The sequence below is a fragment of the Lethenteron reissneri genome, chromosome 48 (assembly GCF_015708825.2).
Source record: "Lethenteron reissneri isolate LAM-NWPU_2019-01 chromosome 48, ASM1570882v1, whole genome shotgun sequence".
NCBI lineage: Eukaryota > Metazoa > Chordata > Hyperoartia > Petromyzontiformes > Petromyzontidae > Lethenteron > Lethenteron reissneri.
In genome coordinates, this window is record NC_083826.1 from 3,735,224 (window position 1) to 3,756,655 (window position 21,432).

At 52.1% G+C, this 21,432-nt stretch overlaps 1 protein-coding gene across 1 annotated transcript; it reads right to left on the reverse strand.

Moving 5' to 3' along the window:
* Positions 1–3,363: 3,363 nt before the first annotated feature.
* On the reverse strand, positions 3,364–16,768 carry LOC133354638 (negative elongation factor B-like). The gene is made up of 14 exons (XM_061571661.1): positions 16,647–16,768; positions 15,388–15,504; positions 14,183–14,346; positions 13,526–13,625; positions 12,764–12,994; positions 11,604–11,789; positions 11,350–11,462; positions 11,032–11,134; positions 9,031–9,126; positions 7,756–7,898; positions 7,092–7,198; positions 6,235–6,376; positions 5,595–5,700; positions 3,364–4,723 (listed from the first exon to the last, which is right to left on the reverse strand). Exons 2-14 carry the CDS (start codon positions 15,490–15,492, stop codon positions 4,346–4,348), a joined length of 1,974 nt encoding a protein of 657 aa, XP_061427645.1. The 5' UTR covers positions 15,493–15,504; positions 16,647–16,768; the 3' UTR covers positions 3,364–4,345.
* Between the last annotated feature and the right edge of the window lie 4,664 nt (positions 16,769–21,432).

A 21,432-nucleotide genomic window follows, 5' to 3' on the forward strand; every position in this document is an offset into this window, starting at 1 on the left:
GCTTTTAATGTCGAACTCGCATGGGCTTTACTCGGGAATGAAACCTCTGATTCACAAGGGCTAGTGCGCTCTCCCTACGTACTTCAGTTTCATTTCAGGTTCATTTATTAGGTCTAACCCTGTGAGCCATACGGCTCTTGACTCGGGTGCAACCGCAACAAAACAAAGACATGAACAAGAAACGTCTTAAAGTGACTACGCGCAACAGAAAAAAATCCTGGAAAAAACAGCAAAAGTCTTCCAGAAAAACACCGCGTTTCAACGCTGTGTGCAAAAATCCCTGCTCCCTGCCCGCCCGTCAGTCACCAACACCCGCACGGACGCGATCAGTCAGCGAGTTTGATTTACGATCAAATAACCCCCCAACCCCCCCACCACTACAAGCCACACCGGTGAGGGGAGGCCCTCATCCAGCAGTGGAGTGGAGTGGCCACGCGTGCCGGGCAGATACGCCGGAGACGACTGAGGGCAGGCTTAAGACTTTCTCGGAAATTAACCGGCCTCTCCCATTTTTTTCGCAAAATAACTTCTATTGGAACAAACGGCGGCGACTCGGTTAAGGAAGGGAATTGGTACACCTTGGTTAATACTTGCTTTGTTGCTCCTGCGTGTGACGATATTAATCGACCAATTGTCATTATCGGACTGTGCCTTCATGCCACCCAGTCCGCGTGGTTGGCACAATAGCGCCCTCTGGTGGATCTATTGAATATATATTTGAAGCTTTCGTGACTACAGGCATCCATACTCTCTGGTTCTTTCGGTTAAAGTCACGTGGCTAGAAATAAAATAAACCAAATCACGACGTTTCGATCGCAACACAAGCGATCGTCATCAGGCAAAGTGTTGAAATCGAAACGTCGTGATTTTTTTTTATTTTATTTCTAACTACGTGACTTTACCGAAAGAACCAAAGAGTATATTGAATATTCTTAGTTTGTTTTCGGTAAAGTCACGTAGGTAAAAAAATAAAATTAATACAGCTGTCGTGCTGTGACGGTTCCACCTGAAGACGGAAGCTTGTGTTGCCTCCGAAACGTCGTGATTTTTATTTTATTTTTATTTTATTAATTAAATTTTTTTACCTACGTGACTTTACCGAAAAAAACAAAGAATATGAATCCTTGCAGTCACGAAAGCTTCAAATCTAGAAGTATATTGAATATATATTTGGAGTATACGGACCACAGTACAGTCGCAGTTAACCACCGTCGTCTGTGCTTGCTCCTTCAACGGAGGAGCAGCAAAACCACACGAAGTCTCCTGAAGCCCTCTCGCCGTGGGCAGCAGGCCTCCACATCGGCATCTAACTCTTGAACATATCGCTGCTGCTGCTGCCGTCATGGGGCTAGGAGATGTTAACTACCTCGCCTGGTGTACAGGAGGTCGTGGGTTCGATCCCAACCCCGACGCCTGCTGTATATTTGGCGTTTGCGTCTCTCTCTCATCATCATCATCACGGTGGCTAGGAGATGTTAACTACCTCGCCTGGTGTACAGGAGGTCGTGGGTTCGATCCCGACCCTGACGCCTGCTGTATATTTGGAGTTTGCGTGTCTCTCTCTGTAATCATTATGGTGGCTAGGAGATGTTATCTTTCTCGCCTGGTATACAGGAGGTCGTGGGCTCGATCCCGACCCTGACGCCTGCTGCTGTAGATTTGGCGTTTGCATGTTCTCCCCGTGGTTGTGTGGATTTTTCTCCAGGTCCTCCGGATTTCCCATCCACATTTATAAACATGCGTTAGACGCAGGGGTGGGGAACCTTGTTTTCTGCCAAGGGCCATTTGGATATGTACAACATCATTCGCGGGCCATACAAAATTATCAACTTAAAATTAGCCTGTTATATTTGGTCAAACATTTAATTAACTCACCCCGAATGTGATGGCTGGAACTGCTTCTCTTTGGCGAGGCGTGGTGATGTTAGTTAGTATTGATGATGTTGCTACTCGCAACTGCATTTCCAGGTTTGCTCCTAGATTTATTGAATTTCGAGTCCCGCCAGCGGTTGCCTTGGCAGGGCCAGACCCAAATGATTTCGCTGGTCTCATACGGCCCGCGGGCCGGACGTTCCCCACCCCTGGTTTAGAGTATTTGGCTGCTACACATTTCCACGAGCCACTTCGTTGAGCTTTCATTCGTGGCCAGGTTGCTTCTAAAAAAAGAGCGATATAGCTCGGTGGGCCTTATCTGGTCAAATAAAATAAAATGTTTAATAGTTTAGTGTGCAAAAAAATAGAATGCGGGGTCTGCGCTTTTCATGACGACAGCTCACACCTTCCACACGATTTGCATCTCTCACACTTCACACTCGTATCTCACACAGTATACAGAATGTGACCCTCCTGTTCTCCGCGCTCCCACGTGTCTCTCCGCGTCGTCACGTACCACTGTGCTGCTGGCGTCAGTGACGTTAGCTTTCGAGTGTGCAGGCGTGGCATTTGCACCAGGTCTCGAGGCGCCGGGCTGTGAAGAGTGGGGACATTGGATGGGTGGCGTGGCGGCAGAGGTCACAATCGGGTACCCGATACCCGTACCCTACCCGATACCCGGCTACCCGTACCCAGCCGGGTACGGGTACCCGGTTGTGACTCTGGTGCGGCCGGGTACGGGTAGGCCGTGAGTCACTGGTGAGTCACCGTTTGTCACTAATTTCCCAACGTCTTGTCTCTTCTCACAATTCAAGTTCCTAGAATCAACCCACCCGCGCCTGCAACATGGCTTCATCCCAGAGGTTGCAATCGGGTACCCGATACCCGGCCGGGTACGGGTACCCGTTTGCGACCCTGGTGCGGCCGGGTACGGGTACGGGTTAGGATTCAAAACCCGTTTGCGACCTCTGCGTGGCGGGGTAGCCCACTTCAGTCGTTGCACCAGGGCGAGGGAAGTCGTGATGCAGTGGTGAGCGCACTGCTCTACAAACTCTGCGACCCGAGCTCAACTCCCGTTCTTCGCCCGACCAACCAAGGCCAGTGCCGATTATATTACCTGAACCAGTCCTGGGCCTCCCCTAGGTCCACTGGGCCTCAAATGAGTACCTGGTGCGGTGTGTAAACATCGCCACTGGGGGAGACAAAGGCGGCCAGGCGTGGTGCTGGTCATCCACCCCCTCCGTGTGCCGTCTTGGTCTTCGTAGGTGCACACTAATAGTACCTGCCCCAATAGTCTGTTAAGGATATATGGGGGATCTTTGTATAGCGCTCTGCGCGGGTATGTGGGTCTCTACGCAAGTCTACTGGTCATGCCAACCACGACATGCCATCGACTGGGTCAGGAACCGCACTCGCAGGCTCCCGGCTCGCACGTTCACTCCGGACGCGAGGCAGAGAGAGACGCCAGGGATAGAAATGACGAGAGTTTTATTGTGACCCAAATCTCACCGCTGCTTTCGGCTCACAGCCTCTATCCACCCGGGGCAGGGGAGGTGGGTATATCGCGGCTGCCCGCTTATCACGGACGAGTTTTACCACGACCTTTAAAAAAACAGAAAAACTCGGAAAAGATCTCAACTCGCACTTTCCCGAAGCTCCAGAAACTGCGTGGTGAGGACGGCGACGCGGCTACGCTGCCTCGCGCGTCTTCACGCAAGCCCCATGCTCGCTCCCACGTGTTGCCTACGGTGCCCGCTGCAGCGCTGGATTGCGCGTTGTGGGATCGCTTTCTATATTTTTACATTAGAAAAATATAAATGACCTTGCACGCTGGAAATAACGGACAACGGATCTACCGCAGGGGCTGCACGACCCCTGAGGGTAGCTTCACCGGGCCTGGCGTTCTGAACTCCAGGGTGAACGGACGCAGCGGTGCACGGCACAATCAAAGGCAGTAAAACCGTGGTGAACGCTCGGGGCATGAGGGTGCAATAGCACGAGGGGGCATTGCCCAAATGGCGGTGTACTCAAGCGGTGCGTGTACGTCGTGCGCGCGCGTGTGTGTGTGTGTGTATAACGCGTGTGTATATAACACGTGTGTATAGCGCGCGTGTGTATATAGTGCGTGCGTGGTTAACGCGTGTGTATAACACTTGTGTATAGTGCGTGTGTGTGTAACGCGTGTGTAAAACGGGTGTAACCTAACATGTATAACACGCGTGTGTTTAACATAACGCGTATGTAGGTAACGCTAATCTAGTGTATCACGCATGTACGTGCGTAATGCGTGCGTAACACGTGTGTGCAACGTGTACGCGTGCGTAATGCGTGCGTAACGAGTGCGTAATGCATGTAAGGTATTACATTCGTAGCTACCTGCGTGCATTACACCCATCACCACCCCCTGGGCGATGCACACACACACACACACGCGCGTGTGATTCTCTCCGCCGACAATCGCCACCCAACTCGCTCACGGCGGTGGCGTCACCGTGGCCGCGACGCTAACCCGGGGAGACTCTCCTCCTCCGGCTCCTGCTGCACCTGCTGCTGCAGCGGCAGCGGTGGCGCCGGCAGCGGCGCCGGCAACGGTGCCGGCGACGGTGCCGGCGACGGTGCCAACGGAAGTGGCGGCGGCAGTGGCGGGGGTCGTGGTGGGGGTCGTGGCGGGGGTCGTGGCGGTGCTGATTGCGACTGGCTGCGTGAGCGCCAGCACGGGCGTGAGGCCCGGGGTGAGTGCCACGCCGGTGGCGGAGGCCGGCGCCGTGGCGGCGCTGGCGGCGGTGCCGGGCAGACGAGAGTCCCCCTTGGCCAAGAGCGCCGTGTGAAGCTCCTTCACAACATCGCCACTCTGCCGGAACAGCAGCAGCAGCAGCAGCATCGGCACCATCAGCAACACGAGCATCAGTAGCTGTGCTCGATCCATGGCTGGATGAAGGCCTCCCCAAAGCTGCCACCATCTCTCACCGTCCCCAAGGATTGTGAGAGATGGGGCAAGTACTGTTGGCGAGCACCTATGAAGGCCGGTACGGCACACGAGGAGGTGGGTGACCAGCACCACGCCCGGCCACCTTCTGTCTCCCCAGTGCCGATGTTTTTTCACACAGCACCAGGTACTTATTTAAAACTGAGTCGACCTAGGGGAGGCCCAGGACCAGTTTCGATATTCGTCACTGGTATTGGTGTCCGTGAACAGGAATCGAACTTGCTTCACACATACGCAACTCGCTCAGTCAACAACAACCGCCATTCGCCACTAAGTGGCGGTGACGTCACCACGACGCTTGTGCCAGGCCATGTGCACCTTGAGGCTATCACGTGAAGTGTCGAACGCCCGCTGGCAGGTCACGGGGCAGACCCAGCAGGTGCCACGGGTCGACTGACTGAGATGACCGAGTCACAAAGATCCCCCGTATAGCCTTAACAGACTGTAGGGGCAAGTGCTGTTAGCGAGCACCTATGAAGGCCGGAACGGTACACGAGGGGGTGGGTGGCCAGCACCACGCCCGACCGCCTTTGTCTCCCCAGTGCCGATGTTTACACACCGCACCAGGTACTCATTTAAGGCTGAGTCGACCTAGGGGAGGCCCAGGACCGGTTCAGATAATCGTCACTGGTGTTAGCCGTGAGCGGGAATCAAACCCGGATCGCCAAGTTCATAGCGCAGCGTGCTAACCGCTACACTACCGCTCCCACCGAGTCACACACGCACACGCACTCACCTGCTTGTTGGGCTCCAGGGCGGTGCGTAGCGTGGCGAGCCGCGCAGGCACCAGCTTCGCGTGCACGTGCAGCACCAGCCGCAGCGTGTGCCTGTGCACGTTCTCTCTGCCGCACGCACGCACGCACGCACGCACGGGGAGGCAGAGGTGTGAGCGAGCGCTGCTGTGCGTCTGCGCTAGTGGATATATACAACGAGCATCAGAGGCCAGTGTGTGTGTGTCTTTCAAGTTGACTTTGTATAATCAAGTGAGAAATCGAGAGACCGGAATCGAGTCATTTGCAAGTCACCTGGGGGGGGGGGGGCAAGGCATCAGTCTGCTGCTGGTAGGGGGCAATGATTGCTGCTGTGTGTACAATCCCGATTTGCGGGTGTAATGTTTCAAATATAGACCCCAGGCTCCGGCACGCAACGGCCTACTCTTGCGAATGACGTCACGGGACCTTTAACATCCACTCGGAGTGAAGTATTTTTTAATAGCCAATACCACACCGCGGTAATAGCCAGGGCGGCCGCTTAGCTTCGAAGCGCGAGCCTCAGCAACAACCCATCGCGTAGGCGCCCGTGTACACGGCACGTGCGTTCGTGTGGGCTCTCACGCGCGCGCGGTGATCGTAGATGATCGTAGATATAGAACGTACCGGGAGAGCGCGGGGAGCAGGAAGCTGTCGAACAGCGCGCCGCACAGGCCCTCGGACCCCAGCTCATCGGCGAGCAGGGTCAGCTGGGACAGGAAGAGGTGCAGGAACCAATCGCTGTAGCCGGCGTCCCGGTGGAATTCCGCTATGGATTGCATATACGTACAGAACCGCACCGATGTCTCAACAGTGTACAGCACCAGTGTCTCAACAATGTGTACCGCACCAGTGTACCGCACCAGTGTACCGCACCAGTGTACCGCACTTGTGTCTCACCAGTAAACCACACCAGTCCATGCACCACGATCAATCAACACATTTTATGTGACATTCCTATCGTGCAAGGCTAAAACGAAAGCACTGTGTTTCACAGACGGGTAGAGTCTGTCAGTAGCAGGACGACGTGGCAATGTGCTTTTACTAAATCCATCAACTTGCGAGTCATTCTCAAAATTTGGCAAAATTGGACCGTGACGCCATTGCGCATTTTCGAATAACGCCAAGAGATCCGTCACATCCTCCGTGAAGCAGCCAGCGCCCATTTTTGGTGAAGGCGCCCTTCTCAAGGAGCGCTCAACAGCTCTTACTATAAACTGTAAGCCCCGACGCCCTTCCTCCAGCGTTGGCGTGAGCAAGCGACTGCCGGGCTGCACCGCTCCTGACCCCCGCGGTATTAACCGGGGCGACCGCTGGACTCGAACCGCAAAACCTCCACAACTAGGGGCCAAACGCGCTGCTGCTGCTGCCCGGCCACGTTTCCCCCACCCCCACCCCCGCCGCTCGGTCTCTCCCCGTCGTCTGACGTACGCCTGCCCGCCCGGGCAAGTGGTACATCCCGGTGGTAATCGCGCCACACTCACCGAGGGCGGGGAGCACGCGCGCAATCGCGTTCTTGTTCCTCTGCCGCGTCACGTGCAGCACGTAGTAGAGCCCCATCTCGCAAGCGACCGGGTGCTCCTGCACCCACCTGCACGCAGCAACGCAGCACGGTTAAGGCGAATGAAAATCGAGGTGGCCGGGTGAATCGGAGGGTGAGAAGCTCTGAGCCGGGTTCGCATCCGGGTTGCAGCCACTGCCTGTGAATCCAGGGTATGGGCCGCCTGTGAAACCAGGGTTTCAGCCACTGCTCGTGATTAATTCGAATTCTAAAGCCAGGCGAGTTGATGGTCTCCCGCCAATCACCAACGATTGCACGAGAAAACACAATCGCATTAAATTTGGCTCTGCACTGGATTTGGCTAAAGTGTAACCGTGAGATTTTAAATACGAGTCTGTCCGAAGGCGGTGAACCCCCCCTACAAGCCACGCCCAGCACAACGCGGCCAGTGATTGTATGACGTAACTAATGACGTTGCCAAGCCCCACCTCCCGTCCAGCGGCACGAGTAGATTCAGAGGTGAGACATTTTGTTTTCCCCCACCCCCTCCGCCAACTATTTTCGTGTTCCCCGATGAGTCTAGCGACGCGACCGACAGTTGGTCGCGTCGCTTGGGCGGCCTTCTGCTCGGCTCCCGGCGTCCTCACTTGGTGAAGGCGGGGGGCAGGCCGGAGGGGTACGTCGGGGGGGTCCCTCCTTCTGCCGGCAAGCGAGCGTCCACCCCAAAGGTCAGGTCGTCCACCAGCAGGGTCATGAGCGCCGGCAGGAAGCGCGTCGCCACCTCCGCATCCTGCTCACCGCGACACACGACGTTAGCCGAAACGGCGGGGCGGGCGGTCTCGTTACGGCGACGCGGTCCGAGCCACCGCTCGCGAATCGCTCGCGTGGGAAGAACCAAACCGGCACACCCAACTCCACAGGGAGGCGCCGACAGCAGCGTGTGGCAAACGCTACAAGAAGAAACACTCGGCCAGCGCGCAGCCCGGCGACCGGCAAGGCCGCGCCTGGTTTACGAGTGGCTGCGAAAAATGCATGCGCTAAATCGTCACCCCTCAAACAAGCCATAATGCTCGGCCATCCAGCCCGTTACCCATTAGCGATCCGTCCCTACCCCACCCAGAAATCTCACGTCTAGTCTGTGAGCGGTCAATAACATTACTGATATCTAGATTTGAAGCTTTCGTGACTGCAAGGATTCATACTCTTAGTTCTTTCGGTAAAGTCACGTAGGTAAAAAATGAAATTAAAATTAATTAAAAAAGAAAAATTATTATGAAAAATTTTTTAAATAAAAAATACAATTATTATTCCTTTTATTTTATTTTGATTAATAAAAAATACTATTTTTTTTATTATTATTAATTTTAATTTCATTTTTTACCTACGTGACTTTACCAAAAGAACTAAGAGTATTACTGATATTAAGAACGACGTCAATGTCTGCAGGGATAAACCATGGCGAGCCATGAGCAAGGGTGCTGAAACGCAGTGAGCCCCCACACTGCCATGTGCTGTGAGATCACGCAAAAACCTACGCGTTCCCCAGCCTCGCACGGACCGGTTTACTCCGGGTGCTCCGATTTCCATCCAAATGTATTCATTAATTTGCTGATAACACCTTAATATATAGAGAATCGTAAAGCTCGGGCAATTGTTGGTAGCGCCGGCTCACAGCCTTGCTGCCACTGCCTTTCCCTCTCGTCTGTGGTTCCTCCTCGTGCCTCCGACTCGTTCTCTCTCCGTCTCTCGCCGAGAGCGAGCGGACACGGTGCGGCGACGATGGCGGCGCGTTTTCATGTCGAAGTCGTTATCATTCTTGTTATCGCTCAGAACGCCTGTGTGATCATCGATTAGCTGAAGGAGTCACGGGGCGTTAACGAGTTTGCTGGGAAGAGAGACGTCTCCCACGGAGCCAGACTCACCAACTTGGGCTCCCTGAAGGCCTGGCTGTCGATCATGTCCCACGCACCCAGGCCCAGCGCCAGCATCCGCAAGAGCAGCTGCAAGTCCGGACTGTCCTGTCGGCGGCACACGGAACGCAGCGCGTGGGCACACGCAGCACAAACAGCATGCATGGGACACACAAACAGCAGGCACACAAACAGTACGCACAAAACACACACACAAATAGTACGTACACAAGTACAGCATGCATACGAAACGGCATACAACCTGCTTGCATGACACACGTAAGCAGCGTATACACAAACAGCATGCACAATATACACAGCATGCATGGGGCACACACTACGCACACAAGAACCGCATGAACAACATACACACAAAAGGTGTGCATGGAGCAAACACCAACATAACGCACACAAAACAGCATGAACAATATACGGTGTGCATTGGGAACACACACACACAAATAGCATACATACAAACAGCATGAACACAATATACGGAGTGCATGGTGAACACACGCAAACAACACGCATATTAAACAGCATGAACAATATACAGTGTGCATGATGAACACACACACACAAATAGTATGCATACAAACAGCATGAAGGGCACGCGCGTACAAACGGCATGCATGGTACACACACGCACACAAACAGGATACACACAGTGGCGCACACACACACAAAACCATCGTGAACACTGCATGTGACGCACATTCGCGACACAGACACACGTCGCGTTCCCACGCTCAGGGCGCAGGGTCCTGCAAAAACACGCGTGGACAACCACAGCGCACGTGTGTGTGTGTGTCCGGGTTGAGTTTGTTCAACCAGGCGAGGCTTTGAGAGAGACCAGCAAAGCCTCACTGGCAAAGAGAGGTGAGGGTTGGACCTGCCCTGGTACCAGGTTGCAGTTGTGGTTGTAGCCGTGACTGTGGTTTTAGTTGTGACTGTGGTTGTGGCTGTGGTTGTAGCTGTGGCTGTAGTTGTGACCGTAGTTGCGACTGGTTGTTGCTGTGACTGCGGTTGTAGCTGCGGTTGTGGTAGTGACCGTGGTTGTAGTTGCGACAGTGGTTGTTATGACTGTAGTTCTAGCTGTAACTGTGGTTGTGACTGTGGTTGTAGCCGTGACAGTGGTTGTAGTTGTGATTATGGTTGTGTTTGTTGCTGTAGTTGTGGTTTAGCTGTGGCTGTAGTTGTAGCTGTAACTGTGGTTGTGACTGCGGTTGTGGTTGTAGAAGTGACAGTGGTTGTGACTGGTTGTTGCTGTGACTGCTGTTGTAACTGTGGTTGTTTTTCCCGTGGTTTTTGCGGTTGTGCTTTTAGCTGCAGTTGTGGTAGTGACTGTGGTTGTAGATGTAACTGTGGTTGTGACTGTGGTTGTAGTTGTGACTGTGGTTGTAGTTGTGGCTGTGATTGTAGTTGTGACTGTGTCTGTCGTTGCAGCTGTAACTGTGGTTGTTGTTGTGACTGTGGTTGTGGTTGTTGCTGTGACTGCGGTTGTAGCTGCGGTTGTGGTAGTGACCGTGGTTGTAGTTGCGACAGTGGTTGTTATGACTGTAGTTCTAGCTGTAACTGTGGTTGTGACTGTGGTTGTAGCCGTGACAGTGGTTGTAGTTGTGATTATGGTTGTGTTTGTTGCTGTAGTTGTGGTTTAGCTGTGGCTGTAGTTGTAGCTGTAACTGTGGTTGTGACTGCGGTTGTGGTTGTAGAAGTGACAGTGGTTGTGACTGGTTGTTGCTGTGACTGCTGTTGTAACTGTGGTTGTTTTTCCCGTGGTTTTTGCGGTTGTGCTTTTAGCTGCAGTTGTGGTAGTGACTGTGGTTGTAGATGTAACTGTGGTTGTGACTGTGGTTGTAGTTGTGACTGTGGTTGTAGTTGTGGCTGTGATTGTAGTTGTGACTGTGTCTGTCGTTGCAGCTGTAACTGTGGTTGTTGTTGTGACTGTGGTTGTGGTTGTTGTTGTGACTGTGGCTGTAGTTTTGACTGCGGTGGTGGCGCCGCGAGGCTCACCCTGGGCAGGCTCTCATGGCTCACGAGCTCCTGCAGGGTCTTCATGGTGCTCATGGCCAGAGTGTTGATGGCGAACGGATCGCACAGGATCATGGAGAGGTCCCTGGACAGGACAAACACAAAGATCCCATGTGTAGCCTACACAGGCTGCTGGGGCAAGTGCTGTTAGCGAGTAGCACCTACGAAGGCCGGCATGGCACACGAAGGAGCGGCGTGGCTAGCACCACGCTCGGGTGACAATAATCTAATTAGATTTCCTCCAGTAATGTACAACATGCGATTGCAATATTCCCATCTCCATCACGCCAAGTCGCTCACCCCAACACCTGCTCCTGGCCCCGCTTGATGCCGTCCAGGAATCCCTGCAGCTCCCGCGCCCGCTTCACGTCCACGAAACGCTCGCGGATGCACGCGTCCAGGCACCACGTGAACTGCGCGCATGCGCGTGTGCGCAGAGAGAGGGACCGTTAAGACGCTCGCTCGCTCGTCGCTGGCGCTACGAGGTTCCCCTCTTGCGCGAGAACCGTCGCGAGATTACCGGTGAGACCAGCGCGACGCTCCCCGCGGGTCACCTTGTGGCAGGGGTCGACAGAGCAGATGTCGGTGGCCTCCAGGTCGTGCAGGGCCATGAGCAGCTCCGCGCGGAGCGTGCAGTAGTGCGGGTTGCGCGTGCGCAGAAACAGCGTGCGCAGGAACTGCAGCACCATGTCGTACAGCTTCACGTTGCGCCCGATCATGCCCGTCAGCTTCTGTACCACCTGCCAGGCACAGCGAGGTGTCACGCTGAAAGCCGTGTCGATAATGACGACGACGACGACGATGATTGAGCCCGATTTATAACGAGCGCAAAATCCATTTGCGCAGCAAGTCAGAGGCACGGGGGGGCAAGTCCCAAGTGTTACTTGAGTCGAGCCAAGAGGACGCTGCCACAGTGGTGTTGTGGTGCGCACACTGGATTTGCAAATCAGAGGTCGCCGGTTCAATTCCATGTCCCCCATGCAGGCAGCGTAAACGATGCTGCAAGTTTCTTAAATCCCTCCACCCCACCCTGCCGACCACCTCTGTCCACCCAGCAGTATAAAGAGGTGCATCGCAGCTCGTAGATGGGGCAGATCGCGTGTGGAGGGGTAAAGTGTGGGTACGACCACCTCTTCCAAGGCGTCTGGCCAGAGTGGAAGAAGATGCCAGACACGCTACGGAAGGGTAAACAGCTGCAGGTCTGCACGTTCACACTTGTTACGGTGTACAGCTGGGCAACCCCCCAAAGTGCCCGCCACAGCCCGCCAACTCGCCCGCCTGCTCGCTCGCCCACCCACCCACCCGACCGATCGGCAGAGGACGCAAACGGGTTTTGATTCCTTACCCGTACCCGTACTCGGCCGCACCAGGGTCGCAAACGGGTACCCGTACCCGTACCTGGCCGTACCCGTACCCTACCCCCGTACCCGGCCGGGTACGGGTATCGGGTACCCAATTGCGACCTCTGGGATGAAGCCATGTTGCAGGCACGGGTGGGTTGATTCTAGGAACTTGAATTGTGAGAAGAGACAAGACGTTGGGAAATGAGTGACAACGGTTACTCACCAGCGACTCACGGCCTACCCGTACCCGTACCCGGCCGCACCAGGGTCGCAAACGGGTACCCCTACCCGGCCGGGTACAGGTATCGGGTACCCGATTGCGACCTCTGCCGCTCACTCACCCACCCAGCCGCTTCGTTGGCTTCACTCACCTGCCCGTGGCGGCGCGCCTTCGGGGAGGAGCTGTAGAAGGTGTGCACGGCCGACAGCTCGGGCCCCAGCAGGGCCGCCTCTCTCTCCGCCAGGTACTGCTTGAACAGCGGGGATGCCTCGTCCCCGAACAGCGCCTGGTTCTCCTGCCAGATCTGCCGCTTCACCTCGGTGGCGCACGCCGCGTACAGCGCCGGGTCGCTCGTCACCTGCTTCAGGTAGCGCTCGGGGACCTGCGCGGCACGAGCGGAGGCGGCGAGGTGGCGGCGTTCACAGCAGCGCTGCGCACGGTTGTCGCGAGATTGTTCCATGCAGGCCGCGCAGGCTGTCGGGCCAACGGCTGCGAGCGAGCGTCTATGAAGGCCGGCACGGAGCACAAATGAAGAGGTGGTGCGGCCAGCACCACGCCCGGCCGCCTTTAGGAGAATCCCCCCCAGTGCTGATTTACGTTCCGCACCAGGTGCTCCTTTAAGCTTGAGTCGACTTAGAGGAGGCTCAGGATGGTAGCCTCGGCCGGGTATCAAACTCAGGTTGCTGGGCTTATAGTGCACTGCATGAACCACTATACTACCACTCTCCACGGTCACTCGCTGGCCTGTGCCGCGATAAGCCTTGTGCCTCACAGGGACAGCTGCCGGGGTGGGGGGGGGGGGTGCTCCCTGGTGACGACATCAAGCGACGGCTGTGGCTGTACACGCGCGACGGGGACACCACATATGCGTGCAATGGCAGCGCCGCCGCGGGAGCACGGGGAGGTCGCTCACCTTGGGAATGTGTTTGAGCAGGCACATGACGACGGGCTGCACAGACGGCATGCGCACGAGGGCAAAGCTCTTCTCCAGAAGCTCCTCCAGCTTCGTGTTCCTGCCCGGGGCACACGTAGAGCGACGCAAAGTCAGACAGACGTGCCCCTCTTCCGACTGCGCGCACGCGAGCCAAGCCGGTACGGGTGGTTTTTCCACCGGACGTTTGCCGAGCCAGAACCAAACAGATGATACGTAAGCCTCACAAGATATCCGAAGGATGCTCGAGGTCAAGCGGGGGCAGGGGTGAGGCTAACAATGCGTTCATTGCGTGCGACATCAGCTTCGCGGCTCGGCTTCTGTGGTGGAAAATAAACCTGGCGCTGCCCGAGCAGTGCTGGGCTGGCTCGGCACAGGCTTGGCACGGTTGTGCAGTGAAAAAAGAGGTAAGGGGCAATAACGTGAAAACCAAGACGCACTGAGAGACACAAGCAAGAATTCCACGTGTACAGACACAGACACACGTGTGCACACACAGACACACGTGTACACACACACGTGTACACGCACACACGTGTACACACACACGTGTACACACACACACACGTGTACACACACATCTGTACACACACACGTGTACACACACACACGTGTGTACACACACACACGTGTACACACCGGCTGAGTGGCGGGCCCTCGGTGGCGATGACCGCCACCCTTTCGAGGAGTTTGTCTCGCAGCTCGTCGAACACCGACTGGTGGAAGTCGAGGCGCGGGATCGCGTGCAGGTCCAGGAAGGGCAGCGCCGACTGCAGCGAGGGCAGCAGCACGCCGTTCTCCAGCTGATCGCATGCGGGGGGGGGGGGGGGGGGGGCAGCAGGCAAAGCATGAGTCCAGAAGTTAACACTGGTCAATAAAAAAAAATTCTGGCCTGGACTTTTGCAGCTGTTTTAGACTAAATTTCAGGGTGCTGATTCCAAATCTGAGCTCAGATTTGCTCTATCACATCTCATTTTTATGCTATCGGAATACCCCATTTTCATTGATTTTACCAGAAATTAACTCTGTCACTTATGATTGCAAGTTGTTGCGAGTCAGTGACTGCTTTAGTGTTAAAATATGGTGCTGTATTTTTAGGATAGTGTGTTTATAATATAATTTTATGTAGATATTCACATTTATTTAATATTTTTCTTCTGCAGTTTTTATTGAAAATGCAATATTTCATATCTCAAAACCTGATGTGATAGACAAAAACTGATGCCAGATTTGGAATCAGCACCCCAAAATGACCTTAAAACCGTTGGAATACCTCACGCCAGAAAAAGTGTGTTGACCAGTGTAATTAGTGAGCCCTGTGGGTGAGTTTCCGAGTCTGGGAGGTAAGTTATCGTATGAGGTGGGGGCGGGGGGCATTGTGTTAACCGTGACAGCCATGGCCGAAAACAACTTCTATTCGTCTTCTTGGTTCTTTCGGTAAGTCACGTAGAATGGAAATAACAAAATAATACAAATAAAACATGATAAAATAATTCTCACGACGTTTCGGCCACAACGCAAGCAGCCGTCCTCAGGTGAAGAACAGGTCTGTCGGAAAGACAGCGTCATTCAGAGGTGAAGAACAGACCTGTTCTTCACCTGAGGACGGCTGCTTGAGTTGTGGCCGAAACGTCGTGAGAATTATTTTAATGTTTTATTTTTATTATTTTATTATTTCCCTTCTACGTGACTTTACCGAAAGAACCAAGAAGATGAATCGTTGCAAGTCACGAAAGCTTTAAATCGAAATTTAACTTTTATTCGTGTTCTATTTGAGCTGCGTGTTGATGATGCCGTGATGCTGCTGCTGGGGCAGGAGTTGAGCGGCGGCGTGGGGCTGGAACCTGGAACTGCTCGATGGCCTTGAGGGGGTCCGTGCAGTTGGTGAGAGTCTCCCTGAGGTCCTCTCCGCCAGCCACTCCAAGCTTCTCCAGACCCGAGGTGGCCATGGCTCCCGCCTCCTTCTCGGGTCGACACACACACACACGCACGTGGGAAAGGTGGAGACACACGGGGAGAGACACACAGGGAGACGGGGAGACACACGGGGGAGACGTGGAGACACACGGGGAGACACACGGGGAGACGTGGAGACACACGGGGGAGACGTGGAGACACACGGGGGAGACACACGGGGAGACACACGGGGAGAGGTATGGAGACACACGGGGAGACACACGGGGAGAGGTATGGAGACACACGGGGAGACGGGGAGACACACGGGGGAGACGTGGAGACACACGGGGAGACACACGGGGAGACACACGGGGGAGACGTGGAGACACACGGGGAGACACACGGGGAGAGGTATGGAGACACACGTGGGAGACGTGGAGACACACGGGGAGATATATCGAGAGACGAAGAGATAGGGTAACACGAAGGGTGAGAGATTTGAAGACGAGGAGACACAGGTGAGAGACACACGGAGACACACAGAGAGAGACACGGAGACACAGAGAGAGACACGGAGACACACAGAGACACACAGAGAGAGACACGGAGACACAGAGAGAGACACAGAGAGAGACACGGAGACACACACAGAGAGACACGGAGACACACAGAGAGAACCACGGAGACACACAGAGATACGGAGACACAGAGAGAGACACGGAGAGACACACAGAGAGACACGGAGACACACACAGAGAGACACGGAGACACACAGAGAGAACCACGGAGACACACAGAGATACGGAGACACAGAGAGAGACACGGAGAGACACACAGAGAGACACGGAGACACACAGAGAGACACGGAGACACACAGAGAGACACGGAGACACACAGAGATACGGAGACACAGAGAGAGACACGGAGAGACACACAGAAGGACACGGAGAGACACACAGAGAGACACGGAGACACACAGAGAGACACGGAGACACACAGAGAGAGACACACAGAGAGAGACACGGAGACACACATAGATACAGAGACACAGAGAGAGACACGGAGAGACACACAGAGAGAGACACGGAGAGACACGGAGAGAGACACGGAGACACAGAGAGACACAGAGAGACACAGAGAGACACACAGAGAGACACGGGGACACACAGAGAGAGACACAGAGACACACAGAGACACTGTCCCTAACCTCAAAAGGCCGCGCTTCTAACTCCTTGCGCCGTGCAGCGCTACCGGCAGATTGAAGAAAACGCTCGGAAGAGTCTTCCAGAAGACGCCTGCCATGCCCAAATGAACAACCGGAAGATATCTTCCGGAAGATGTATTTGAGTTGCGTTGGTGAACATCTTCCGGAATAAATCTTCCAGAAGATACGTTCGAGTAGAGTTAACGAAAAAAACTGAATGCATCTTCCGGAAGATATATTCCGGAAGATGTATTCGAGTCGAGTTAACGAACAACCAGAAGGCATCTTCCGGAAGATATATTCCGGAAGATGTATTCGAGTAAAGTTAACGAACGACCAGAAGACATCTTCCGGAAGACATATTCCGGAAGATGTATCGAGTAGAGTTAACGAACGACCAGAAGACATCTTCCGGAAGAAGGTACGGAAACTGAATGAAATTCCTTGCATTGTTCGGTGTCGTTACTCTCCCCACGCTCCCCGCTGTCAAACAAACCCGCATTGACCCGCGAGGTGAAGTAGGGTCACTAGCAAACCCCCCCACGCCACTCACGGTGTGGCGTGTGGAGAAGGCCGTACGTGTGTGTGCCCGTCAGCGGCTCGTGGAGTTTGGTCAACGTTTCGATTTAAAGCTTTCGTGACTGCAGGGATTCATCTTCTTGGTTCTTTCGGTAAAGGCACGTAGAATGGAAGTAATAAAATAATTAAAATAATAAAACATAATAAAATAATTTATTATGTTTTATTTTTATTATAAAAATAAGAATTTTATTATAAAAATAAAATAATAAAACAATAAAATAATTGTATTATGTTTTATTTTATTATTAAAATAATAAAACATAATAAAAAATAATTTTATTATGTTTTATATTATTATCAAAATAATAAAACATAATAAAATAATTGTATTATGTTTTATTTTTATTATTTTATTACTTCCCTTCTACGTGACTTTACCGAAAGAACCAAGAAGATTTGGTCAAAGTGTTATCTTCTTCACTTAATGTGTCACTTTATTTCAATAAAACGATTATCTGTATTAATTAAAGATTTGAAGCTTTCGTGACTGCAAGGATTCATACTCTTATGTTTTTTCGGTAAAGTCACGTAGGTAAAAAAATTAAATTAAAATTAATAAAAAGGAATAATAGAGATAAAATAAAATAATAAATCACAAAATCTAATGATTTCTTATTTTATTTTATCTCTATTATTCCTTTTATTACTTTTATTTTTACCTACGTGACTTTACCGAAAAAACAAGAGTATGATTATCTGTATAACGTTTCTAACCAATGTCGCCGTGAATATTTTTTTTGTCCAAATCAAGCACAAGCGCAAATAGACATATAGCACATGCAGACGGCCCGTTGCCCGAAACGTCGCTTGTCATATACTTTTTCCCCTTTAAGGCCACAGTGTTCTTGAGGAATGTGCCGAGGGTTTTTTAAAATGTTGTTATCTTGGGCATTTGGCAATTATTCTGCCAGGCTTGTGGCTGGAGTTCTACCAACGGGAGACAATTTAAATTCACCTGTATGGGATAGGGGGCTGTCCATAAATGACGTCACGCGATTTTGGACGATTTTTTACCCCCCCCTCGTCACACGGCGTCACAAAAAGTCAGACCCCCCCCCTCAAATATGACGTCACAAAGCTCTGCCCCCCCCCCCCCCAAACCATATTTCTATTTCGAAAATAAAACATGCTTTAAATCGCTTTCAACTATTGTCATTGTAGTGCGTATTTAATGTGGCGCTGCACTCTGATGTTGTAGGAGTGTTGTTATAACAATTATTGTTGTTATAACAATTCTGGTTTATTTAAAGTTGCGCATTTTGATGTGACGTCACATTTCTCACCCCCCCCCCCCTCGTCACACATCGTCACAAATGTCTGACCCCCCCCCCCTCTCCCCGTAGGTGCGTGACGTCATTTATGGACGCGTGGTTTTTTTTTTCCGTATTATCCGGGTAGGGTCCGGTTTCCTGCCCCATATAAGCACTCGTTTAAATTGCGCCGGTAACGTCTGAATATTGTAAAGAGCAGAGGTTCTCAAATGGGGCTACGCGGATTCCTGGAAGTACGTGGCAGTGTTCCAGGAGGGGTACGTGATGTGATCTATAAACGTGTGAAATGATATCATCCGTGAGAGTCATTGGCGAATAATCGTGTACGAATCTACCAACAAAGTAACTAGGGTTGAATTCAAGTTCATTTATTTGGTATAGCCCTGTGAGCCATTCGGCTCTTGAATCGGGTGCAACCGCAACAAACAAAAAACAAAAACATGAACAAGAAAACATCTTAAAGGGAATATGTGACTATGTGCAAACAGAAAATCCAATAAAAGACAGCAAAATATTGCAGAAAAAGCACCGTATATCAACGCTGTGTGCAAAAATCCCAGTGGGATGCAAGTCAAGCAACAACAATCACAACACAACTTAGATTAAGGCCATCAGTCTAACTCCGTACTACAATAAACAAACATGGCCAAACCAAAAAACGTATCTAAAATCACCAAAATAAAGCCATAAAAGCAATGAAACAGTGATCATAGGAACTGTGACCGAATTTTCACAATAAACGACATAAACAACATGTACCACCAGACCCTGCAGCAATAGCTGGCTGCATGAGTCACTCCACAACAGCAGGAGCATCAGTCGGAGTATCAACATTTTTCAATGCACCTTTAAGATCAGCACACTAAATCAAAACACAGGTCATACTTTGCAGCGATCATCCGGAGCGAAACATTGTCTTTTAGGCCACTGAATTTTCAGTGGCAGCTAGGGGTGTACAACTCCTCTAGAGCAGTTTTGAGTGAAGATCTCATAGGTAGTGATCTCAAATTTAAATCCATATGGTCACCTATAAGGATATCAAATACCTTTCTAAACTCATTGATCGTAAAATTTTGATTTAAAGCTTTCGTGACTGCAGGGATTCATATTCTTGGTTCTTTCGGTAAAGTCACGTAGAAGGGAAATAATAAAATAATAAAAATATAAAACAATACAAATTCTCACGACGTTTCGACTGCAACACAAGTTATCGTCATCAGGTGTGAAATTCACAGCAAGAAAATTTGAAAAACCGCCACTTTTTTCAAATTTTCTTGCTGTGGATTTCACACCTGATGATGATGATTGCTTGTGTTGCATTCGAAACGTCGTGAGAATTTATATATTTTTATTATTTTATTATTTCCGTTCTACGTGACTTTACCGAGAGAACCACTGATATCATTGATCGTACACAATGTGGTGTACGAGAGTAAAACCAGCGAGTGCAAACAAATTACGTGTCCCATGCAGAACGTCCGTTGAATTTTTTATTTATTCGCTTGCAGTTACTAGCAGTTAGTTACCTCACAAACTGGATCATTGGTAAAAAAAAATACATATTGATGTTCATTATGAATACTTTTTTTCTCTCAAAACCATGTTGGGTCAGGCAAGTGGTTTTACTGGTAGGAACCTCCTGGTTACACCAGCCTACAGGGGATTATTGTGTCCGTCCGTCGTGCATGGAGGGGCTGGGTGGGGAGGGGCTTGAGGGGCTGGGTGGAGAGGGTGGGGCTGGGTGGGGGGTGGGAGGGGTGGAGCTGGGTCGGGAGGGGCTGGTCACCCCGTGGTGCCCTTATAAAACTCAACGTTTAACCTACTCACGCCGGCTTGTGCCCGCCCTCACAGTCGGGCATATTTGCGGAATACACCACGCCGCCGTTGACGCTGGCCATTGACCGAGCAACCCAACGTTCCTACCAGCTCCCTCCGCAGGAATGTGTACTCGGTTGTAACAACATTCAACAAGGTTGGCTACAGTAGCCCAAAACAAAAGGTTGAGAACCACTGATATAGAGGCCCGCAGAGCTCGGGGGAGAATTTGGCTCAAGCTGACCGCCTTGGCTGCTGTTCGAATACATCAGGGCTGCGGAACCTTTTTCTGCCATTTGTATATTTATATAACATCATTCGCGGGCCATACAAAATTATCAACTTAAAAATTAGCCCGTTATTTTTGGTCAAACATTTAATTAACTCACCCCTAATGCGATGGCTGGAACTGCTTCTCTTTGGCGAGGCGCGTGATGTTAGCTGGTATTGATGATGTTGCTACTCGCAACTGCTTTTCCAGGTTTGCTCCTAGATTTATTGAATTTAGAGTCGCCGCCTGCGGTTGCCTTGGCAGGGCCACACCAAATGATTTCGCGGGCCTTGTACGGCCCCGCGTGCCGGACGTTCCCCACCCCTGGTCTACATGAATCAGGAGGCGAGGCGACCTTCCCGTCAAGCCAACAGGAGACGTGATGCCCTCATTCCTACATCAGTGGGGGCGATGGAGGACGGGGGCAATCACGGCCGTGGTGGCGGCTCTCACATTGCAGCCTGTGGGCCAGAGGTCGCAACCGGGTACCCAATACCCGTACCCTACCCGATACCCGGCTACCCGTACCCGGCCAGGTACGGGTACGGGTACCCGTTTGCGACCCTGATGCGGCCGGGTACGGGTACGAGTAGGCCCGTGAGTCACTGGTGAGTAACCGTTTGTCACTCATTTCGGGTAGGGTACGGGTACCCATTTGCGACCCTGGTGCGGCCGGGTACGGGTAAGGAATCAAAACCCGTTTGCGACCTCTGCTGTGGGCTAACCTTGACCCGAACTCCAACACAAAGACGAACTCTTCTAGAGACGTAAAAACATTAACCCCTGCCACTGTAAACATTGAGACAATGGGTGTCACATTGAGACAATGGGTATCACATTGAGACAATGG

Excerpts from the sequence above, each read along its gene's own strand:
- LOC133354638 (XM_061571661.1), bottom strand. The coding sequence starts at position 15,492 with ATGGCCACCTCGGGTCTGGAGAAGCTTGGAGTGGCTGGCGGAGAGGAC. Across the intron at positions 7,899-9,030 it reads CCTTCAGGGAGCCCAAGTTG|GATGCGGAGGTGGCGACGCG; the intron begins GTGAGTCTGGCT and ends CGCGGTGAGCAG. Across the intron at positions 4,724-5,594 it reads CCCTGGAGCCCAACAAGCAG|AGTGGCGATGTTGTGAAGGA; the intron begins GTGAGTGCGTGT and ends CTGTTCCGGCAG.